This window comes from Pelodiscus sinensis, chromosome 5, assembly GCF_052426305.1.
Source record: "Pelodiscus sinensis isolate ZL-2025 chromosome 5, ASM5242630v1, whole genome shotgun sequence".
NCBI classification, from domain to species: Eukaryota; Metazoa; Chordata; order Testudines; family Trionychidae; genus Pelodiscus; species Pelodiscus sinensis.
The window spans coordinates 7,726,403-7,742,233 of record NC_143056.1 but is presented as its reverse complement, the minus strand read 5'-3'; the positions used below and the strand labels follow the sequence as shown (position 1 = coordinate 7,742,233).

Sequence of the window (15,831 nt, the reverse complement as noted above, 5' to 3'; positions counted from 1 at the left end):
GTGTCCTGTTTCCACATCTTTCTCCCCACCCCAGAGGGCTAGAGACCGGCCGGATTCCAAAGAAGAGCCGCTCAACCTCTGACTTCATCCCTGGACTCCGGGGGCTGGGGCCTTCGGGGGAAGCCAGAGATTGTGAGAGGAGCCGAGTGCCCCTAGCGAGGGGGTACCTAGACGGGGAGTAGCCCCAGGTGCTTGGGGAGGGGCTGAGATCTGAATGGAGATAAGGGGGAGCTCTAGGTGGGGGGGCCCTAGGGGAGGAAAGATGCAGCTGGGGGGGCAGGTCCTGAGTCTCTGCAGGATGGGGGGTGCCCACGTGGGGGATTCTCTAGGGGGAGGCTCTGTAGGAAGGGAGGAGCCCCAGGTGTGTGTGGGGGGGGGGTTTCACTGGGGAAGGGGGGTGCCCAGGCTGGGGGAGCTCCTAGGGGGAAGGGTCCGAGCCCCTGAAGGGAATAGGGAGCCCCACGTGTGTGTGGGGGGGAGGGGTTGCCAACTCTCCCGACCGGACGAACTGGATACCCTTGCCACCAATGGTGTCCGGCCCCTCCTGCCGGGAAAGTTGGCACCTACCTAAAGGGGCGGAGACGGTTGGCAGGGGAACTCGTAGGGGGCGGGGCCACAGTCTCTGGCGGGAGGGGGACGCCCCCTGTGACGGAGATTCCCTGAGCGGGAGGGGCTCCTCTCACTCAGCCCCGCCCTCTCAGGCGGCGCGGCGGGCCGGGCCTCGGGGATTGGCTGTGCGTCCGCCGGCGTGTTGGCCCCGCCCCTGCCACGTCCGTGCGGGGAGTGCGGCGCGGAGCCGGCGGGAGCCTGGAGCCCGTCGCTGCGTGAGTGGGGGGGGCTGGCTGGGGGGGGGGGGGAGAGTGTGGGGGGCTGGGGGGGGCTGGGGGGAGTGGGGGGGCTGGCTGAGGGGGTGGGGGGGGAGTGTGGGGCGAGGGGGGGGGCTGAGTGGGGGGGGGGAGTGGGGGGTGGGGCGAGGGGGGGGGCTGGCTGGGGGGGAGTGTGGGGCGAGGGGGCTGAGTGGGGGGGGCTGGCTGAGGTGGGGGGGAGTGGGGGGCGAGGGGGCTGAGTGGGGGGGGGGGCTGGCTGAGGTGGGGGGGAGTGTGGGGCGAGGGGGCTGAGTGGGGGGGGGTGTGGGGCGAGGGGGGGGCTGGGGGGGGGGAGTGTGGGGCGAGGGGGCTGAGTGGGGGGGGCTGGCTGAGGTGGGGGGGAGTGTGGGGCGAGGGGGCTGAGTGGGGGGGGCTGGCTGAGGTGGGGGGGAGTTTGGGACGAGGGGGCTGAGTGGGGGGGAGGTGGGGGCGGGGCGAGGGGGCGAGGGGGCTGGCTGAGGGGGGGGCGGGGGGGAGTGTGGGGCGAGGGGGGGCTGGCTGGGGGGGGGGGAAGTGTGGGGCTGAGGGGGCTGGCTGGGGGGGAGTGTGGGGCGAGGGGGCTGAGTGGGGGGGGGGGCTGGCTGAGGTGGGGGCGGGGGGGAGTGTGGGGCGAGGGGGCTGAGGTGGGGGGGAGTGTGGGGCGAGGGGGCTGGCTGGGGGGGGGGGGGGAGTGTGGGGCGAGGGGGCTGGCTGGGGGGGGGGGGAGTGTGGGGCGAGGGGGCTGAGTGGGGGGGGGGGGCTGGCTGAGGGGGGGGGGAGTGTGGGGCGAGGGGGCTGAGGGGGCTGGCTGAGGGGGGGGGAGTGTGGGGTGAGGGGGCTGAGTGGGGGGGCTGGCTGAGGTGGGGGGGAGTGAGGGGGCTGAGGGGGCTGGCTGAGGTGGGGGGGGGGGAGTGTGGGGCGAGGGGGCTGAGTGGGGGGGCTGGCTGAGGTGGGGGGGAGTGTGGGGCGAGGGGGCTGAGTGGGGGGGCTGGCTGAGGTGGGGGGTGGGGAGGGGGGGAGTGGGGCGGTGGGGGGCTGGCTGGGGGGGGGGGGAGTGTGGGGCGAGGGGGCTGGCTGGGGGGGAGTGTGGGGCGAGGGGGTTGAGTGGGGGGGCTGGCTGAGGTGGGGGGGAGTGTGGGCTGAGGGGGCTGGCTGGGGGGGGGGGGGGGAGTGTGGGGCGAGGGGGGGGTGAGTTGGGGGGCTGGCTGGAGGGGGGGGGGGAGGTGGGGGGTGGGGGGCGAGGGGGCTGAGTGGGGGGGGGCTGGCTGAGGGGGGGCTGGCTGGGGGGGTGGGGGGTGAGATGGGGGGGGCTGGCTGGAGGTAGGGGGTGCGTGTGGGGCAAGGGCGCTGAAGGGGGGGGACTTTCAGCATCAAGTACAGGAGGGCGGCCTGGAGAGAGACAGTTAGTTTCAGAGGGTGACTGACTGGGGGGCATGTGGTGGGGGGAGGGAGCTGGGCTGGCTGGGGGGGCACATGGTGGGGAAGGGTGTTGGGGTTCAGGGGCTCCTGGTGCGGAAGCTGGAGTCCGTGTGTCTGGGGAAAGCAGAGTGGGGGACATGGGGATGGTGGGATGAGACTGTAGTAGGGGAAAGAAGCTTCTTTCCTCCCAGCCCCAGGTTGACCCGGGGTGTATTTCCTTGTAACTTTTCCATGTGGGCTAAGCTAGTCACCTGTGGCTGGGATTCCAGGGAGGTCTGTCTGGTCTCCTCTAAAGAGATGTTTGCTCCTGGCTTTAATTAACTATGGCAGCTAATAGCTCTGTTTGTGAGAATACAAATGTTTAACTACAGTAGAACCTCAGTGTACAAACAGCTGGGGAATGGAGGCTGAAGTGTTTGAACAAAACATTATGGTGGCTCTTTCAAAAGCTTACACCTCAACATTGACATAATACAACTTTGAATGTCTGCAGAAGAAAAATGCTGCTTTTCCTTTATTGGTAGTTTAACACAGCACTGTAATATATTTACTTTTTTTGTTTCTGCTGCTGGCTGGTTGTATGCTTCCGTTTCCAAATTGTGAGGTTAAGAGATCAGTTTGTAATCCGGCAGTATTTGTAACTCTGAGATGCTACAGTAGTTGTGTCTCTGTCTGCCCTGGTGTTTCCTGGAGACCAGCACAGTAAGATGATGTCAAAAGGAATGGAAGTGGGCAGGTGTCTCGGTGCTGATAAAGTGAGGTCATGCTTTTTCCATGCACCGTTAGTGTGGCCCAAACTCTTCCTGGTGATGTAGGCACCCAGTTCCCTTGACTTCCTTGGGGATTGCTCACATGCACCCAAGTGCAGAATGTGGTTTTATAATCAGAAGGACAGTTTGCAGTACAGTGACAGTTTTTGATGGCCTCTTTCCTGCCAGCCCCCTTATCGTTCACAAAGGAGGTCAGGGCTTTTTCAAAGCATGCTCATGTCTGTTTAAACTGGCATGTGTGCTGATATTGAACAAGCCCTATGCACCTCTTGCCAGTCTGAGCTGGGATTGATCCGAGATCCTTTAGGTTTCTAGAGGAAACACAGGGACCAGCCAGCCTTTTGTATTGTGGCTTGAATTACATAAGTTAGTGTATTGCTTCATCAAAATATTACTACATGGATGGGAAGCAGGAAAGATTTGTATTTTCCTGGTATTTTCTTCTCCGGTATTTCATTTAGTAAATGTATCTTTCAAGCATTCTGTAATAAATACTGAAATTCGCTATGATTTTGTTCTCCATAGAATATTGTTTCAGGAGAGCTCTATTATTATGATGACGATCAATCATGAGTTCTGGGTAATGAGAGAGGTTAATAGCAGCATAGGATGATCCAGAAACTAATACTAGGGATGCTCAGGTTAATGTAGGCCAAATCTTCAGGACCAAGACGATTGATACTGCAGCAATCAATCTTCCGGAGTTCGATTTAGCAGGTCTATAAAGACCTACTAAATCAAACGCTGAGGGTTCCTCCATCGACGCCAGTACTCCTTGATTTGTGAGGAGTAAGGAAAGTCGACAAGTGCATTTGCTCCCATCAGCCTCCCGCTGTGGAGACCGTGGCGAAAGTCAAATTAATGTACGTCGACTCCAGCAATGCAATTAACATTTCTGGAGTTGTGTATCTTAATTCGACCTTCCAAGTAAATATAGACAAGGCCTGAGTCTGATTTATCATTAGCTGTCGTGTGAGGTACCAGAACTACAACTTGAACTATAGTGGTTTAATTCTTGTCAGACCTAGAGTAATTCAAACACTTGATACAGCTTGAAAGTCCTCTGCATACATTGGCATGGTCTAGTAATAAAAGCCCAATATTAGGTGTCAGAAGACTTGCATAACCATTCCTGGTTTCGCCACAGCTTTCCTGAGACCATAGGAATATCCCTTAAGGTCTTGGGGTACGTCTAGACTAAAAGCCTCTTTTGAAAGAGAGCATTTAGACAGCAACCTCTTCTTTCAAAAAAGTGAACCGCTTTTTCGAAAGAGAGCACCCAGGCAGTCTGGATGCTCTGTTTCGAAAAAGCTCTGTTTGCATTCAAGAACGCCTTTTTTCGAAAGAACACTTTCGAAAAAAGGCATTCTTCCTCGTGAAATGAGGAGTACCGCCATCAAAAGAAAAGCCGTGTTCTTTTGATTTAATTTTGAAAGAACGCGGCTGTGGTCTAGACACAGGTGAAGTTTTTTCGAAAAAAGGCTACTTTTTTCGAAAAAACCCTGCAGTCTAGACACAGCCTTGGTGACTCAGTTTCACCACTTTTAAAATCAAGATAATATTTAGCTGTCTCATAAGAATACTGGGCTTAATTTGATTGTATAGCAGAGTGAGATCCTGCCGTAGAAGTTCAAGGTGTTGTCTGATTTTTTTTTTAAAGGTAGGTGGAGAATTCCTGTTAGTGTTTAATGGGAAGGAGAATATGCTGCAGCAGTTTTCATTTAAGCATATCATTGTTTGTGAAAAGGGTGTGTGTGTGGAAACGTCATTGTACACTAGCAGGTGGAGGAAAAATATTTCATGCTTCCTGTAATGCTTACAGAGCTGCCTTCTTGTCTGAAACTTCTGTGCTCTGGATTCCATTAAAATGCCTCAAATGTAAAACTCTCTGCATTTTTCCTAAGACAGCATTACAGAGATGTTTTCATGTAAAAGGCATTTTTTTTATTAAATATAAGGATCCTGATAAAATTCATTTGACAACTTAGTTTACTTTGGCATCTCCAAATGGTGTGTATAGGAATGCTATTGCTTTCATTGGCTTTTTGGTTCTACTGAAAATATATGAAATGGACTCTCTTTTTTTTAAAGGGGGAGGGTGGGAAATGTAGTCTTAGAAGTAGCTCTTTTGAGATCTAGTTCATTTTGTATCCTCCATTGGATATTCTAGTTACAGAAGCAATGTACACACATGCACACAAAAGAATAATTTACTTCTAAGTTAGAGAAATCTGCAAAAATTCTGTTCCCCAATTTTACTTTCTTCCTCCACCCATCGAATAAGAAACATTTCTATTACAGTTGTCACACTGAAACCGTGGCAGTATTAGTCGTGTGGTAAAGCAGTCAGTGAAAACCTACGCCCTGCAGTCAAGACTGCATTTGATTTTGTGAATTCACGAGGTGAATTGTTAAAACAAACATTATCATATGAGAAATGCATTTTTTTAAAAACATGCATGTTTAACAAGTAGGAAAAGTATGCAAACTCTTGCGGGGGGGGAGTGTTCACATGAAGTGAATCTGAATTTCATCACATAAACTACTAGGCTGTGTCTAGACTGCATCCCTTTTTCGTAAAAGGGATGCAAATTAGACATATCGCAATTGCAAATGAAGCGGGGATTTAAATCTCCCCTGCTTCATTAGCATAAAAATGGCTGCCGCTTTTTTTCGGCACGGAGCTTTGCCGGAAAAAAGCGCCGGTCTAGACGCAGATCTTTCGGAAAATAAAGCCTTTTCCGAAAGATCCCTTTTCCCTCTTAAAATAAGGGATAAGGGATCTTTTGGAAAAGGCTTTATTTTCCGAAAGATCCGAGTCTAGACTGGCGCTTTTTTCCGGCAAAGCTCCGAGCTGGAGAAAAGCGGTAGCCATTTTTATGCTAATGAAGCGGGGGGGATTTAAATCCCCGCTTCATTTGCAATTGCGATATGTCTAATTTGCATCCCTTTTACAAAAAAGGGATGCGTCTAGACATAGCCCTAGAGTGGCCATGAATGGATAATTGAAAAAACATTGTCAGTAAAAAGTGTGAAATTTTGCTTATCCAAATTGCAGTCTGTATCGCTTTGAGATACAGTAACAAAGTTTGTCTGTCTTATTTGGAGTGCTAGACTGTTTGAACTGGATGTAAATGCTGAGCTTACCATACAAAATCTTCTGTAGTTGTCTTTCTTCCATAAAAAGTTTGATCCGTTAGCACAAAAGTAAAGTTGATATTAAAATGGGCTTTACTTGACGTGCATTAAGGAACTTCAAAATATGTACTTTTATTGTTTGTTTTAACCCCAAATCCTGGTAGGTTCTAGTTCAAACAGTACAACTTCTGATAAAAGTAAATATGAGATTAAATTTCATTAACCTTTCATTGCATCAGAGAGAAAACATGCTAGTGTGTCAACAGCTGGAATAAAGGTATAAATGTAAATACTGTTACTGTGTGGCTACTAGGCTTACAGGGTATAACTACGGTCTCAATTGCAAATGTGTTTTATTGAATGCATTTCTGTGTCGATTGCAGTACACCTACTGCAACCATTGCTGCCATGATGCCTGTTGCAACTGTGATGCCGGATGACACACCGATGTTTGATCCAAGTCTCCTTCATGAGCTTGACTGGAGCCAGAACACAGCAGCGTTTTCTCCTGCGATTTCGCCTTTACAGCCAGGGGATGGTTTAGTCCTGAGGCCCCTTTGCACTGCCGATTTAAACAGAGGTGAAGTCCAGTTCTGTTTCCTATTGTGTAATGAATATGATGGGTCAGACCTGTACAGGTGCAACCTGCCCTAAACCATTTCCAGTAAGTCGGCCTCACTGTATGGTTATGCACTTGGAAATCTGTCTGACATTTCCAATACAATCAGATCTGTCCTTTAGTTGAAACACTCCTCTTCTACCTGGTCTAGTTCAGTATTAGAGATGTGAATGTTTAACTGGCTAACTGGTGGGAGCGAGGGGGAGGGGGAACGCTCCAGTGCAGCCGGGCTGGATGACGACCCCCTGCCAGTCCAATCTCCTTTAATCAGTTAACCAGTTAAATATTATGTTTGAGTAGTTAACCAATTAAATGGGATCTTACATCCCTAGTTAGTATATAGCCCCATTGGGGTAATCAAGTGCTTAGGTGTTTGATACTTGCTGGGTGCTTGGATGGTCACTTAAAACAGGTTTCTCCATATTTCGAATGCACTTAACATCTCAAATTGTTGAAGTAATCCACACTAGGGATGTTAAGAAGCGGGTATTTCACTAATCGTGTAGTCGATACAATTTTTATCGACTACACGATTAGTCGATAAGGGAAAGTGCTCAGTCCTCGCTCACGCCAGGTCTGGGAGCTACCCCCGCTGTGGCTCTGCAGTTTAAATGTACTACGAGCTAGGCTGCCTCTGATATAAAGGCAGGAAGGGGAGGTGGGAAACGTTAGTAGTCGACTTGAATATCCGATAAGCCTAGGTTTATCAGGTAGTCCATTATTCAACTACTCACATCCCTAATCCACACGTTCCTATTCATTGCAGTCTCTTAGAGAGATCCCAGCTAATTTTGAGCTCAGGCTATAGAACAGTTCAGTTGCAGGGCAGAGGTTGCGGCTTGGGCTAGACACCGCGTTTTGAGAACCCGTGAGGCTGTGGGGTCATAGCTATCATTTGTTCGCATTCTGTCTTTGCTTCGATCCACGTCTCTCCTCTGCTTTCAAACCAGTTCGCTGTCAGGGTATTAGGCAATCATTTAACATTGCTTCTGGCCTGGATTCACTTCCAAGATAGAGAATTCTGTCAGTGAACATTTAGGCTGTGGCTACACTGGCGCAATCTCACGCAAAAGCAACCGCTCTTGCGCAAAAATGTGCTGCCTGTCTACACCGGCCGCGCATTCTTGCGCAAGTAAACTGATGTTCTAATGTATAAAATCAGGGCTTCTTGCACCAGAACTCTGGGGCTTTTGCTCAGGAAGAAACCCTTTTGCACAAGAACTCTTCCAGGCCAGTGTAGACAGGCAAACATGAATTTCTTGCACAAGAAAGCCCTATGGTTAAAATGGCCATCGGAACTTTCTGGCGCAAGAGAGCGTCTACACTGGCAAGGATGCTCTTGCGCAACAGCACATCTCTTGCGCAAAAGCACATGCCAGTGTAGACACTCTCTTGTGGAAGAGTTCTTGCGCAAGAAGCTGGCAGTGTAGACATAGCCATGCAGTATGTGGAATTCACTGCATGTAACTAAATCAGATGGGAGCTGAGATCTGGAGAGGGCTGTTCTCTCGACTTCATGAGTCTCAATGTTTTACCCACAAATGTCACTTTACTCGGAGCATGTCAGTGTTACTTGTGTGTGGTTACACAGTTTGAAGGCACACTGGATACTTTAGGAACAGGTTCTGTGATCGTTCAGGCATTGCCTCCTTGACATATGGCATAACATGCTGCTTTTACTCGTACAATAGTGTGCACAGATGTACAGATTTGAATTTGTACCTGAAATACGGGGGCCATAATCTTTAGTCTTCCAGCTAATTGCTTATCTTTGTCTAGCATTAAACGTTTTACAATACTTTTCTACCGCAGGCTTTTTTAAGGTTCTGGGTCAGCTGACAGAAGCTGGAGCTGCCAGCCCGGAGCAGTTCATCAGTGAGTACGCGATTTGTTGTTTTGACCTTTGGAAAAGGGAAGGGAAGGGTCAGAACGTTATTGACGTGGACAGCAAATCTGATCACGAATGAGGCTCTTGACTTCTCTAGCTGAGTGTGTTAAGCGAGTGTGTTAGGCTTCTCCAGGCAGCTTTCAGCAACTGGAGTTGGTTTAGGGCCAGGGTAGGGAGCCTTTTTTATTTTGGGGGCTGCACAGGAGTGAGAAACAAAAAACCCCCTTGCTGACGTGGCCCCTGACCGAGGAGAAAGACACTCCCCTTGCACATCAGAGCCTAGGGGGGCCCAGCCTAGTAGATTTTGTGCGCTCCAACCCTGCGGTGGGGCAGCAGACGGAGCTGAACCCCCAGAACAGACTCCCCAATGCTGGGGGAGGGGCGAGTCTTGAGCTTTGGGGGCTGGATTCAGACCTGAGGTTCCCCGTCCCTGGTTTAGGGTCCGTTGGTCATTGTGACATTCGTTCGCCTGTCTCAGGTGACTTCAGTGTTCACGTGTTGGGGCAAATTCTCCTTGTGTTCAGGTTGAGTGGTGGGTGAAGATAACTCATCCTGGTCTGACCATCCCCACTTGAAGTCAGAGCTTGTCTTTGCACCTCTTGAGGCAGTGAGCTTGTTTCACAGATACCAAGGGCAGAAGGGACTATTGGGATCACCTATTCTAACTTCCTGTATAACTAGGGCCTACTAGGGATGTTAACAGGTAACCGGTTACCCAGTGCGCATCATCCTTAAGAAGTAATGCTTACCGGGTAACAGTTAACCAGGACTCAGGGAAGCTGCGCCCGCCTTCAGCCTGCCGCTTCTGGCTCTGTGCAGGCTGGACTTGCCCACCTGTGTGTAATCAGCTAACCAGTTAAAGATACCAGTTAGCCAGTTAAATGGGATTTTACATGCCTTGACCCTACTGAATTCATGGTCCATGTCACGGTTTCAGATACTTACCCATATGAAATTTCACAGTTACAGCCATGGGAGTCTGGACCCAAAGTAGAGTGTTAAGGGGGTCACAGCATTGCCCCCATTCTGCACTGTGGCTGATGGAAGCAAATGTGAGACTGGGGGGAGGGGCAGGGTCAACCTTACAGCCCGTTGAACCTCCAAGCGCTGGGCCTGGAGCTGGGGAAGGCTACGTTTTGGGGCAAGGGTGCCAGAACACTTGTGGGGGGGGATGGGCACAGGAACTGGAGGGAGGGCACAGAGCAAAGGCCTCACTTTTTAACAGGGTATAGCTTGGGGGACCAGAAGGCGGCACTGTCCCCCACCAAATCCATGCTGCCACTTGTGGCCCCATCTCCCAGCCTGGGAGCCGGCAGCTCAGCGTGGGGTCTGGAGCAACCCCTGCCCACAATGCGGGGGCCACTCCAGCCCAGGAGTGGCAGGCCCGGGGGGGGGGAAGGGGGGAAGTGTCCCTCTACCTGTCCCTGTTTAATCAGTTAACCGGTCAAACTTAATGCTTACCTGGTTAATTAATTAAATAGGATTATACATCCCTGCTGTGAAGTCAAATTTATCATTCGAAATCAGTCCATGTGGCTGTCCCATTCTAATCCATTCTTCAAACGTGTGCCTGTCTCACTTTCCTCCTGTTCCCACAGAAACCTTCGAGCACATGAAGAGATCCGGTGATTACTACGTGACTGTGGTGGAAGATACAAATCTGGGACAGATTGTCGCTACAGCAACACTGGTCATAGAATATAAATTTACTCATTCATGTGCAAAGGTATGTTCTTGCATCCTCGCCTGCAATTGTGGAGAAAAAATTACATTTTTCAAAAATAACTACAGTTGAGTGTGAAATGGATTCAGATGAGTGTACTTGGCTAATATCAAATACAAGGGCATTTTAAGGTTTGTTTTCTTTGCCTACTTGTCAAAACACGAGGCAGTGGTGGAGGCTCTTGTTAATGTAACTGAAAAATAACATCAAGGTGCTATGGCAAACTAATCGCCCCCGTCTCTGTTTCCTCAGAGAGGAAGGGTAGAAGACGTGGTAGTAAGTGATGAATGCAGAGGAAAGCAGCTTGGCAAACTGTAAGTATTTCTTCCCAGCCTTTCCCTTGTAACACCGTACATGTCAGGAGCCCCTTAGATCACATCCAGTTTCTCGCATCCGTTAACTCTCATGCTGTAGCTGATTAGATGAACATGTGTGATCAATAACTAGGCTCAAGCCACGACAAGCCCTCGCTCTGTGGGTGCGTGTACACATGGGCACACCCATCACTTAACAGTCTGCTTTGGGGTATGTTTAACGAATTCTCACTGACTAATGAATTGCAAGTATCCACCTGACAGCTATGAAATGAACACATTTTAATAGATGCCTCCGACACCAGGGGCTGGCAAAATACGGCCTGCGGGCTGAATCTGGCCTGCCAAGTCTCTGGATCCAGCCCACGGGCTGTCTCACTGGGACCTTCGGGCACAGAGCAGCCCCACACCGCGTTAAGTGGTTGGCTGATCCCTGTGGCGCTCTGCTCTGGAGGAGGGAGCGGCTTCCCGTGCTGCCATTGCTCCCCAGCAAAATCTCTCCACTCCTATTGGCTGAAAACTGGCCAGTGGAGCGGAGAGATTTAGCTGGGGGCAGTGCGCGAAGCCTCCCCTTCCTCTGGGTGCCCAGAGCAGAGTGCCACCAGGAGTAGCCAGCCATTTTGAACAGTCTGAGATTGTGGTAGGCAGGGAGCCTGCTTCAGCATCCTGCAGGGCTGCTGGCTGGGAGCTGCCTGGGTAGTTGCCTCCCAGCCAGAGCCTGCATCTGGCACCCCAGCCCCTTCCTGTCCCCTAACAGCTTGCTCCAGGCCACCACCCCGCCTGCTCCAAATCATCACCCAAACCCTCTGCACTTGCCTCCTCCAGGTCACAACACCCTCCCAGACCCTGCATGCCCTCCTACATCTCCACCCCAGGCCAGAATCCTCTCCTGCACCCATACCCCCTCCCCAACCCTGCCCCAGTCACAATCCCCCCTTCACCCAAACTCCCTGTGAGACCCCACACCCTCTCCTGCACCCAACCCCCTACCCAAGCTCCCTTCTGCACCCAACCTTCATCTCAGAACCACGCACTCTCCATGGAAAAGAGCAGCCCTTGAACTTGAACACTTACCAAAATCTCGGAGTAGCCCCCTCATGATGAATGTTGCCCACCCTTTGCTCTACATTGCCCATGGAAAATTGGCTAATCTGTTTTAATTTGTGCATATAATTTTACACTGGGGCATTTCATTGGTCTGCCACAAGAAAAGATGCTGTGCTTTGTTCATGCTGAAATGATTTTTTTCCCCAAGTAAAAGTTGAAGTAATATTTCACACAGAAAATGGTACTGCCTCTGTCACTAAGGTGTAAGCTTCTACCTCATAGAGAGGCTTCACCTAATAGTGGGAATGAAATGCTTGCATTTGTGCTGAAGATTTTGAACTTTAATTAATCCAGTGTTGAAATGTCATTTTATATAACCATTGCTCTTCTCTCTCTCTCTCAGATTGATGTCTACGCTTACGTTGCTCAGTAAGAGACTGAACTGTTATAAAATTACTCTCGAGTGTCTACCCAAAAATGTGGCTTTCTATAAAAAGTTTGGATATTCAGTATCTGAAGAAAACTACATGAGTCAAAAATTCTTTAATTAAGAACTTGCTGCTTATCTTTTGTAAAGACTGTCGGTGGAGGACCTGGTGATACAAACTCATTCTCTCTGTGGAAAATTTAAGTAGTTTGTTGCTGCAAATGTAATTATCCCTGTAGATACTGGAGAACAGATGTGTAAAAATTGATCTTGAATGGCATTTTCACATGTCTCTAGGGACGGTGAGCGATGGTACTCATTTTACTACTGTTCAGCTTAAGTGAAGCTTTTTTGTGTTCTTAGCTGGTTTATAAAGGGGATGGTTTTTAACCAAAGTTATATATTTTTAATCTCAAAATCTTTCTTGCCTTGTATTTTTCTAAAGCTTTGCGCTTCTTGGTAGCCAAAGTGCAGGTAGTGTGGGAGTTAAGTTTCTCTCTCTAGTTTATTGAAGGAAATGTAAACTATGTGGACAACAAACCCATCACACAGCAATGTAAAGGACCTGTTTTATTTCTATCCTTAAAACATAGATTTCAGGACTATTGACATTAATGCACCTAAAAGTTTCATAGACATTGGCTTCCAAAAATCAGATTGAATAGATTATATTGGAGGGTATAATGTGGATGTAGTCCATGTTCACTGGCCATATTATAGTTGAGATATTAAAATACCAGTGAAGGCTGATTACATATTCAGGCCCTGCACTTTAGTTGGTATATTGGAAAGAGTCAGAGCTGTCGCTTACAGACGTGTGGCTTGTGCACAGAGCAAGAAAATTGCCAAGTTGCAATGGTCTAAAGTGAAAAGTCGCTCGAGTAAGGCTTTGCTTATTTCTGTTCTAGTTAGATGAATGTCATTTGAGAACAGGAGTTAACACAGGGGTGGGCAATCATTTTTGAGCGGGGGCCACTTCCAGATTTTTGAAGTGGTTACTTCTGGGGTGGGGCTTTAAATAGAAGCCGTAGAAAGGGCTTCCGGCTCCCAGGCAGCGCGCGAGGCTGGAGCTGCGATCCCTTTCACTTGCTTCTATTGAAAGGGCTTGTGCCTGCCGAGTGGCCGCCAGGCAATCCAGCTGCCCGGGAGGCGTGAACCCTTTAAGGAGAAACAGCGAACAGGGCTCCGGTGCCACTAGCGCGTTGCCTGGGAGCCGGAGATGCGCGAGCCCTTTCAACTGCTTCTATTTAAAGGGCTTGCGCCTCCCCCGTGGCTCCCAGGCATTCTGCTGGGGGCGGGGCCTGGAACAGCCACGTGGGCCGGATCAAAGCTGGAAGCAAGCCGGATCTGGCCCGCCAAGTGGCTTTTGCCCACCCCTGAGCTAACACCTCCTTCACCAGTGAGAGGGCCGAGATGTGCTCAGTCAGGGAACACATTTCAATTACTTGCCACACTTGAATTCTCCTGGGCCAGATCTGCACTGCTAGTATCCGCTTCTGCAGTATTGACATGCTGGTTTGCAGAGCAATCCCAAATCCAGGTACCAGAGGCTGGATGCTGCTTCCGATTATCCCATCCGCTCCTAAGAGTGGATAAATGATTTTAGCACTTCTTGCCGTCGATGGCAATAAAACCCTTATTTCAGCGGTAACACTTGGTAGGAGAGGGCCCCAGAAGGCGGTAGAGTAGGGGAGTGAGAGTAATGAAGGTTACTGCAGAACTGTCTTGTTGTGTGTTTGAACGATCAGGCCGTACAAACGTCTCGTTTCAGCTGAGGACCACGTGACGTCGTGGCGAGGGGTCTATTTAATGTAATTGATAGCATTCTAATATATTGGGTTCTTGGTGATGTCTAGGTTGTATTTATTTTTTTTAAAAAGCATTGTTTAATCTAAAATAAATGGAGACTGCCGTATTTGCCTTGGTTTTAACGTGTTCCTTAAAACTATCATACACGCTCTAGCAGCCTCTCCCACTCCGAATTCCCAGCACCCCCCAGGCTGAAGCCCTGATCCCTGGCAAGTCCTGAACTGAAGCCGGCATGGCAGGACTGAATCCCAGATCCCCGGTGCTGCCCATGCAGCAGATGCTCTGAAGCCATGGGCAGAGCTGGGGGGGGGGGGGGGGGTCACTGGGAATATTGCACCCCCCAAACTCCAGTGAAATTGCAGGGCAGTTGCAGGCAGGAAGCCAGAGCCAGGCAGTGCAGGGCAGCTGCTCCTTTGGCCAGTGCCATGGTGCAGGCAGCTGTGCTGTTCCCGCCTCTCCTGCTGCTGGTGCCCCTCCGCTCACACAGCTGGTAAGAACTGCAGGGGTGAGGGACCCAGCTCCGCAGCTGGCAGAGCCCTAAGGAAACAAGGGCTGCAGGGGAGCTCTCTTGGTGCACAGCCTCTAGTTACCTCGTCCCTGCCCCCGAGGTACCCACTGTCTGCACACAGCCCCCAGCTACCTCCTTCCTGTGTCCTGTTTGCACATAGCCCCTAGGTACATCCTGAGCTACTCTATGGCCACACAGCTACCTACAGCACGGGAAGGCGAGATCCCTCTTGCGGGTCGGATCCACCCCACCAAGCCGCCGGATCGGGCCCGCAGACACCCTGCCGGGCCCTTCAGCCATGCGGCACTTGCTGTTTCAAGCGCAGGGCAGTTCTGTGTGCCTCTGCTCTGGAGGGAGGGGGAAGTTTCCTGTGATCTCCCCTGCCTGCAGCACAATTCTCAGCTCCTATTGGCCAGAAACAACCAGCCAATAGGAGCTGAAAGATTGGCCTGAGAGGAGAGTCTCACAGAGGGAGCAGCTTCAGTTTTAAGCTGTCTGGGGGTGTAGCAGGCAGGGAGCCCAGCCTGCCTTGAGCGTGCTGCAGGGCTGCACCTCCCAGCCAAGCCCTGCCTCTGGCACCCCTGCCCCTCCGGCATCCCAACTCCCTCCCCCAGGTCTCCTTCCAAACCATCTGCACCCCCCTTGCTCCAAGTCACAACCCTCCTCCCTCATACCACAATTCTCTCCTGCACCCATACTCCCTCCCTGACCCTACACCCCAATCCCCGACCCAGGTCACAGCCCCCTCTTTTACCCAAACTCCCTTTCAGACTGCACACCCTCTCCTGCATCCCAGTCCCTTAGCCTGTGCACCCGTCTGCACCCAGCCTCCAGCCTAGACCCAGTGCCCCCTCTACAGAACAGTACGGCCCTGCGCCACTTTCCAAAATCTTGGCGTGCCCCCCCCCCACCAAAAATTATTGCCCACCTCTGATGTAGAGCCGGCCTTCACCCTGAGCTACCCTCCTGCTCGTACACAGCCGTAGCAATCACTGGCCAGAGCCACCCCCAGGGCAAACTGAGGCAGCCATCCTACGCCCCAGTCTTTGGGGGTTCCTGCAGGGGCCATGTTAAGCAACCTAAGACCCTGGGGAGTATGGGGCCTGGTGCAGGGTGAGTAGCAGGGGCCACCCCCATACACAACTCACCACAGCAGTGGGATCCAGAGTGGCCCGGCAGCCTGCTCCACTACACTGGCCTCTCCTCGGCGGGCCGTGCTCCACCTCTCCATGCTGCTGGGGAGAAGCAGGGCAGAGCAACGTGGCAGGCCACTCCTGATCCTGCTGCCTCAGTGGGGGTCGGGAGGGTGACCCTGGTAGCTGCC

The 15,831-nt window shown here is 51.3% G+C and overlaps 1 protein-coding gene across 3 annotated transcripts; it reads left to right on the top strand.

Annotated features, from left to right (window-relative positions):
* The first annotated feature begins 677 nt into the window (after positions 1 to 677).
* GNPNAT1 (glucosamine-phosphate N-acetyltransferase 1) lies at positions 678 to 14,105 on the top strand. Of its 3 annotated transcripts, none has more exons than XM_075926213.2 (6): positions 678 to 824; positions 6,556 to 6,752; positions 8,604 to 8,666; positions 10,278 to 10,405; positions 10,655 to 10,716; positions 12,167 to 14,105. In XM_075926213.2, the coding sequence occupies exons 2-6, from the start codon at positions 6,581 to 6,583 to the stop codon at positions 12,312 to 12,314; spliced, it is 573 nt and encodes a 190-aa protein (XP_075782328.1). In that variant the 5' UTR covers positions 678 to 824; positions 6,556 to 6,580; the 3' UTR covers positions 12,315 to 14,105. The 3 variants fall into 3 exon arrangements, with proteins under 3 accessions (XP_075782328.1, XP_006116373.1, XP_089634406.1); XM_006116311.5 differs by lacking the exon at positions 678 to 824 and adding an exon at positions 4,512 to 5,437; XM_089778280.1 differs by lacking the exon at positions 678 to 824 and having other exon boundaries at positions 6,518 to 6,752.
* The last annotated feature ends 1,726 nt before the right edge of the window (positions 14,106 to 15,831 follow it).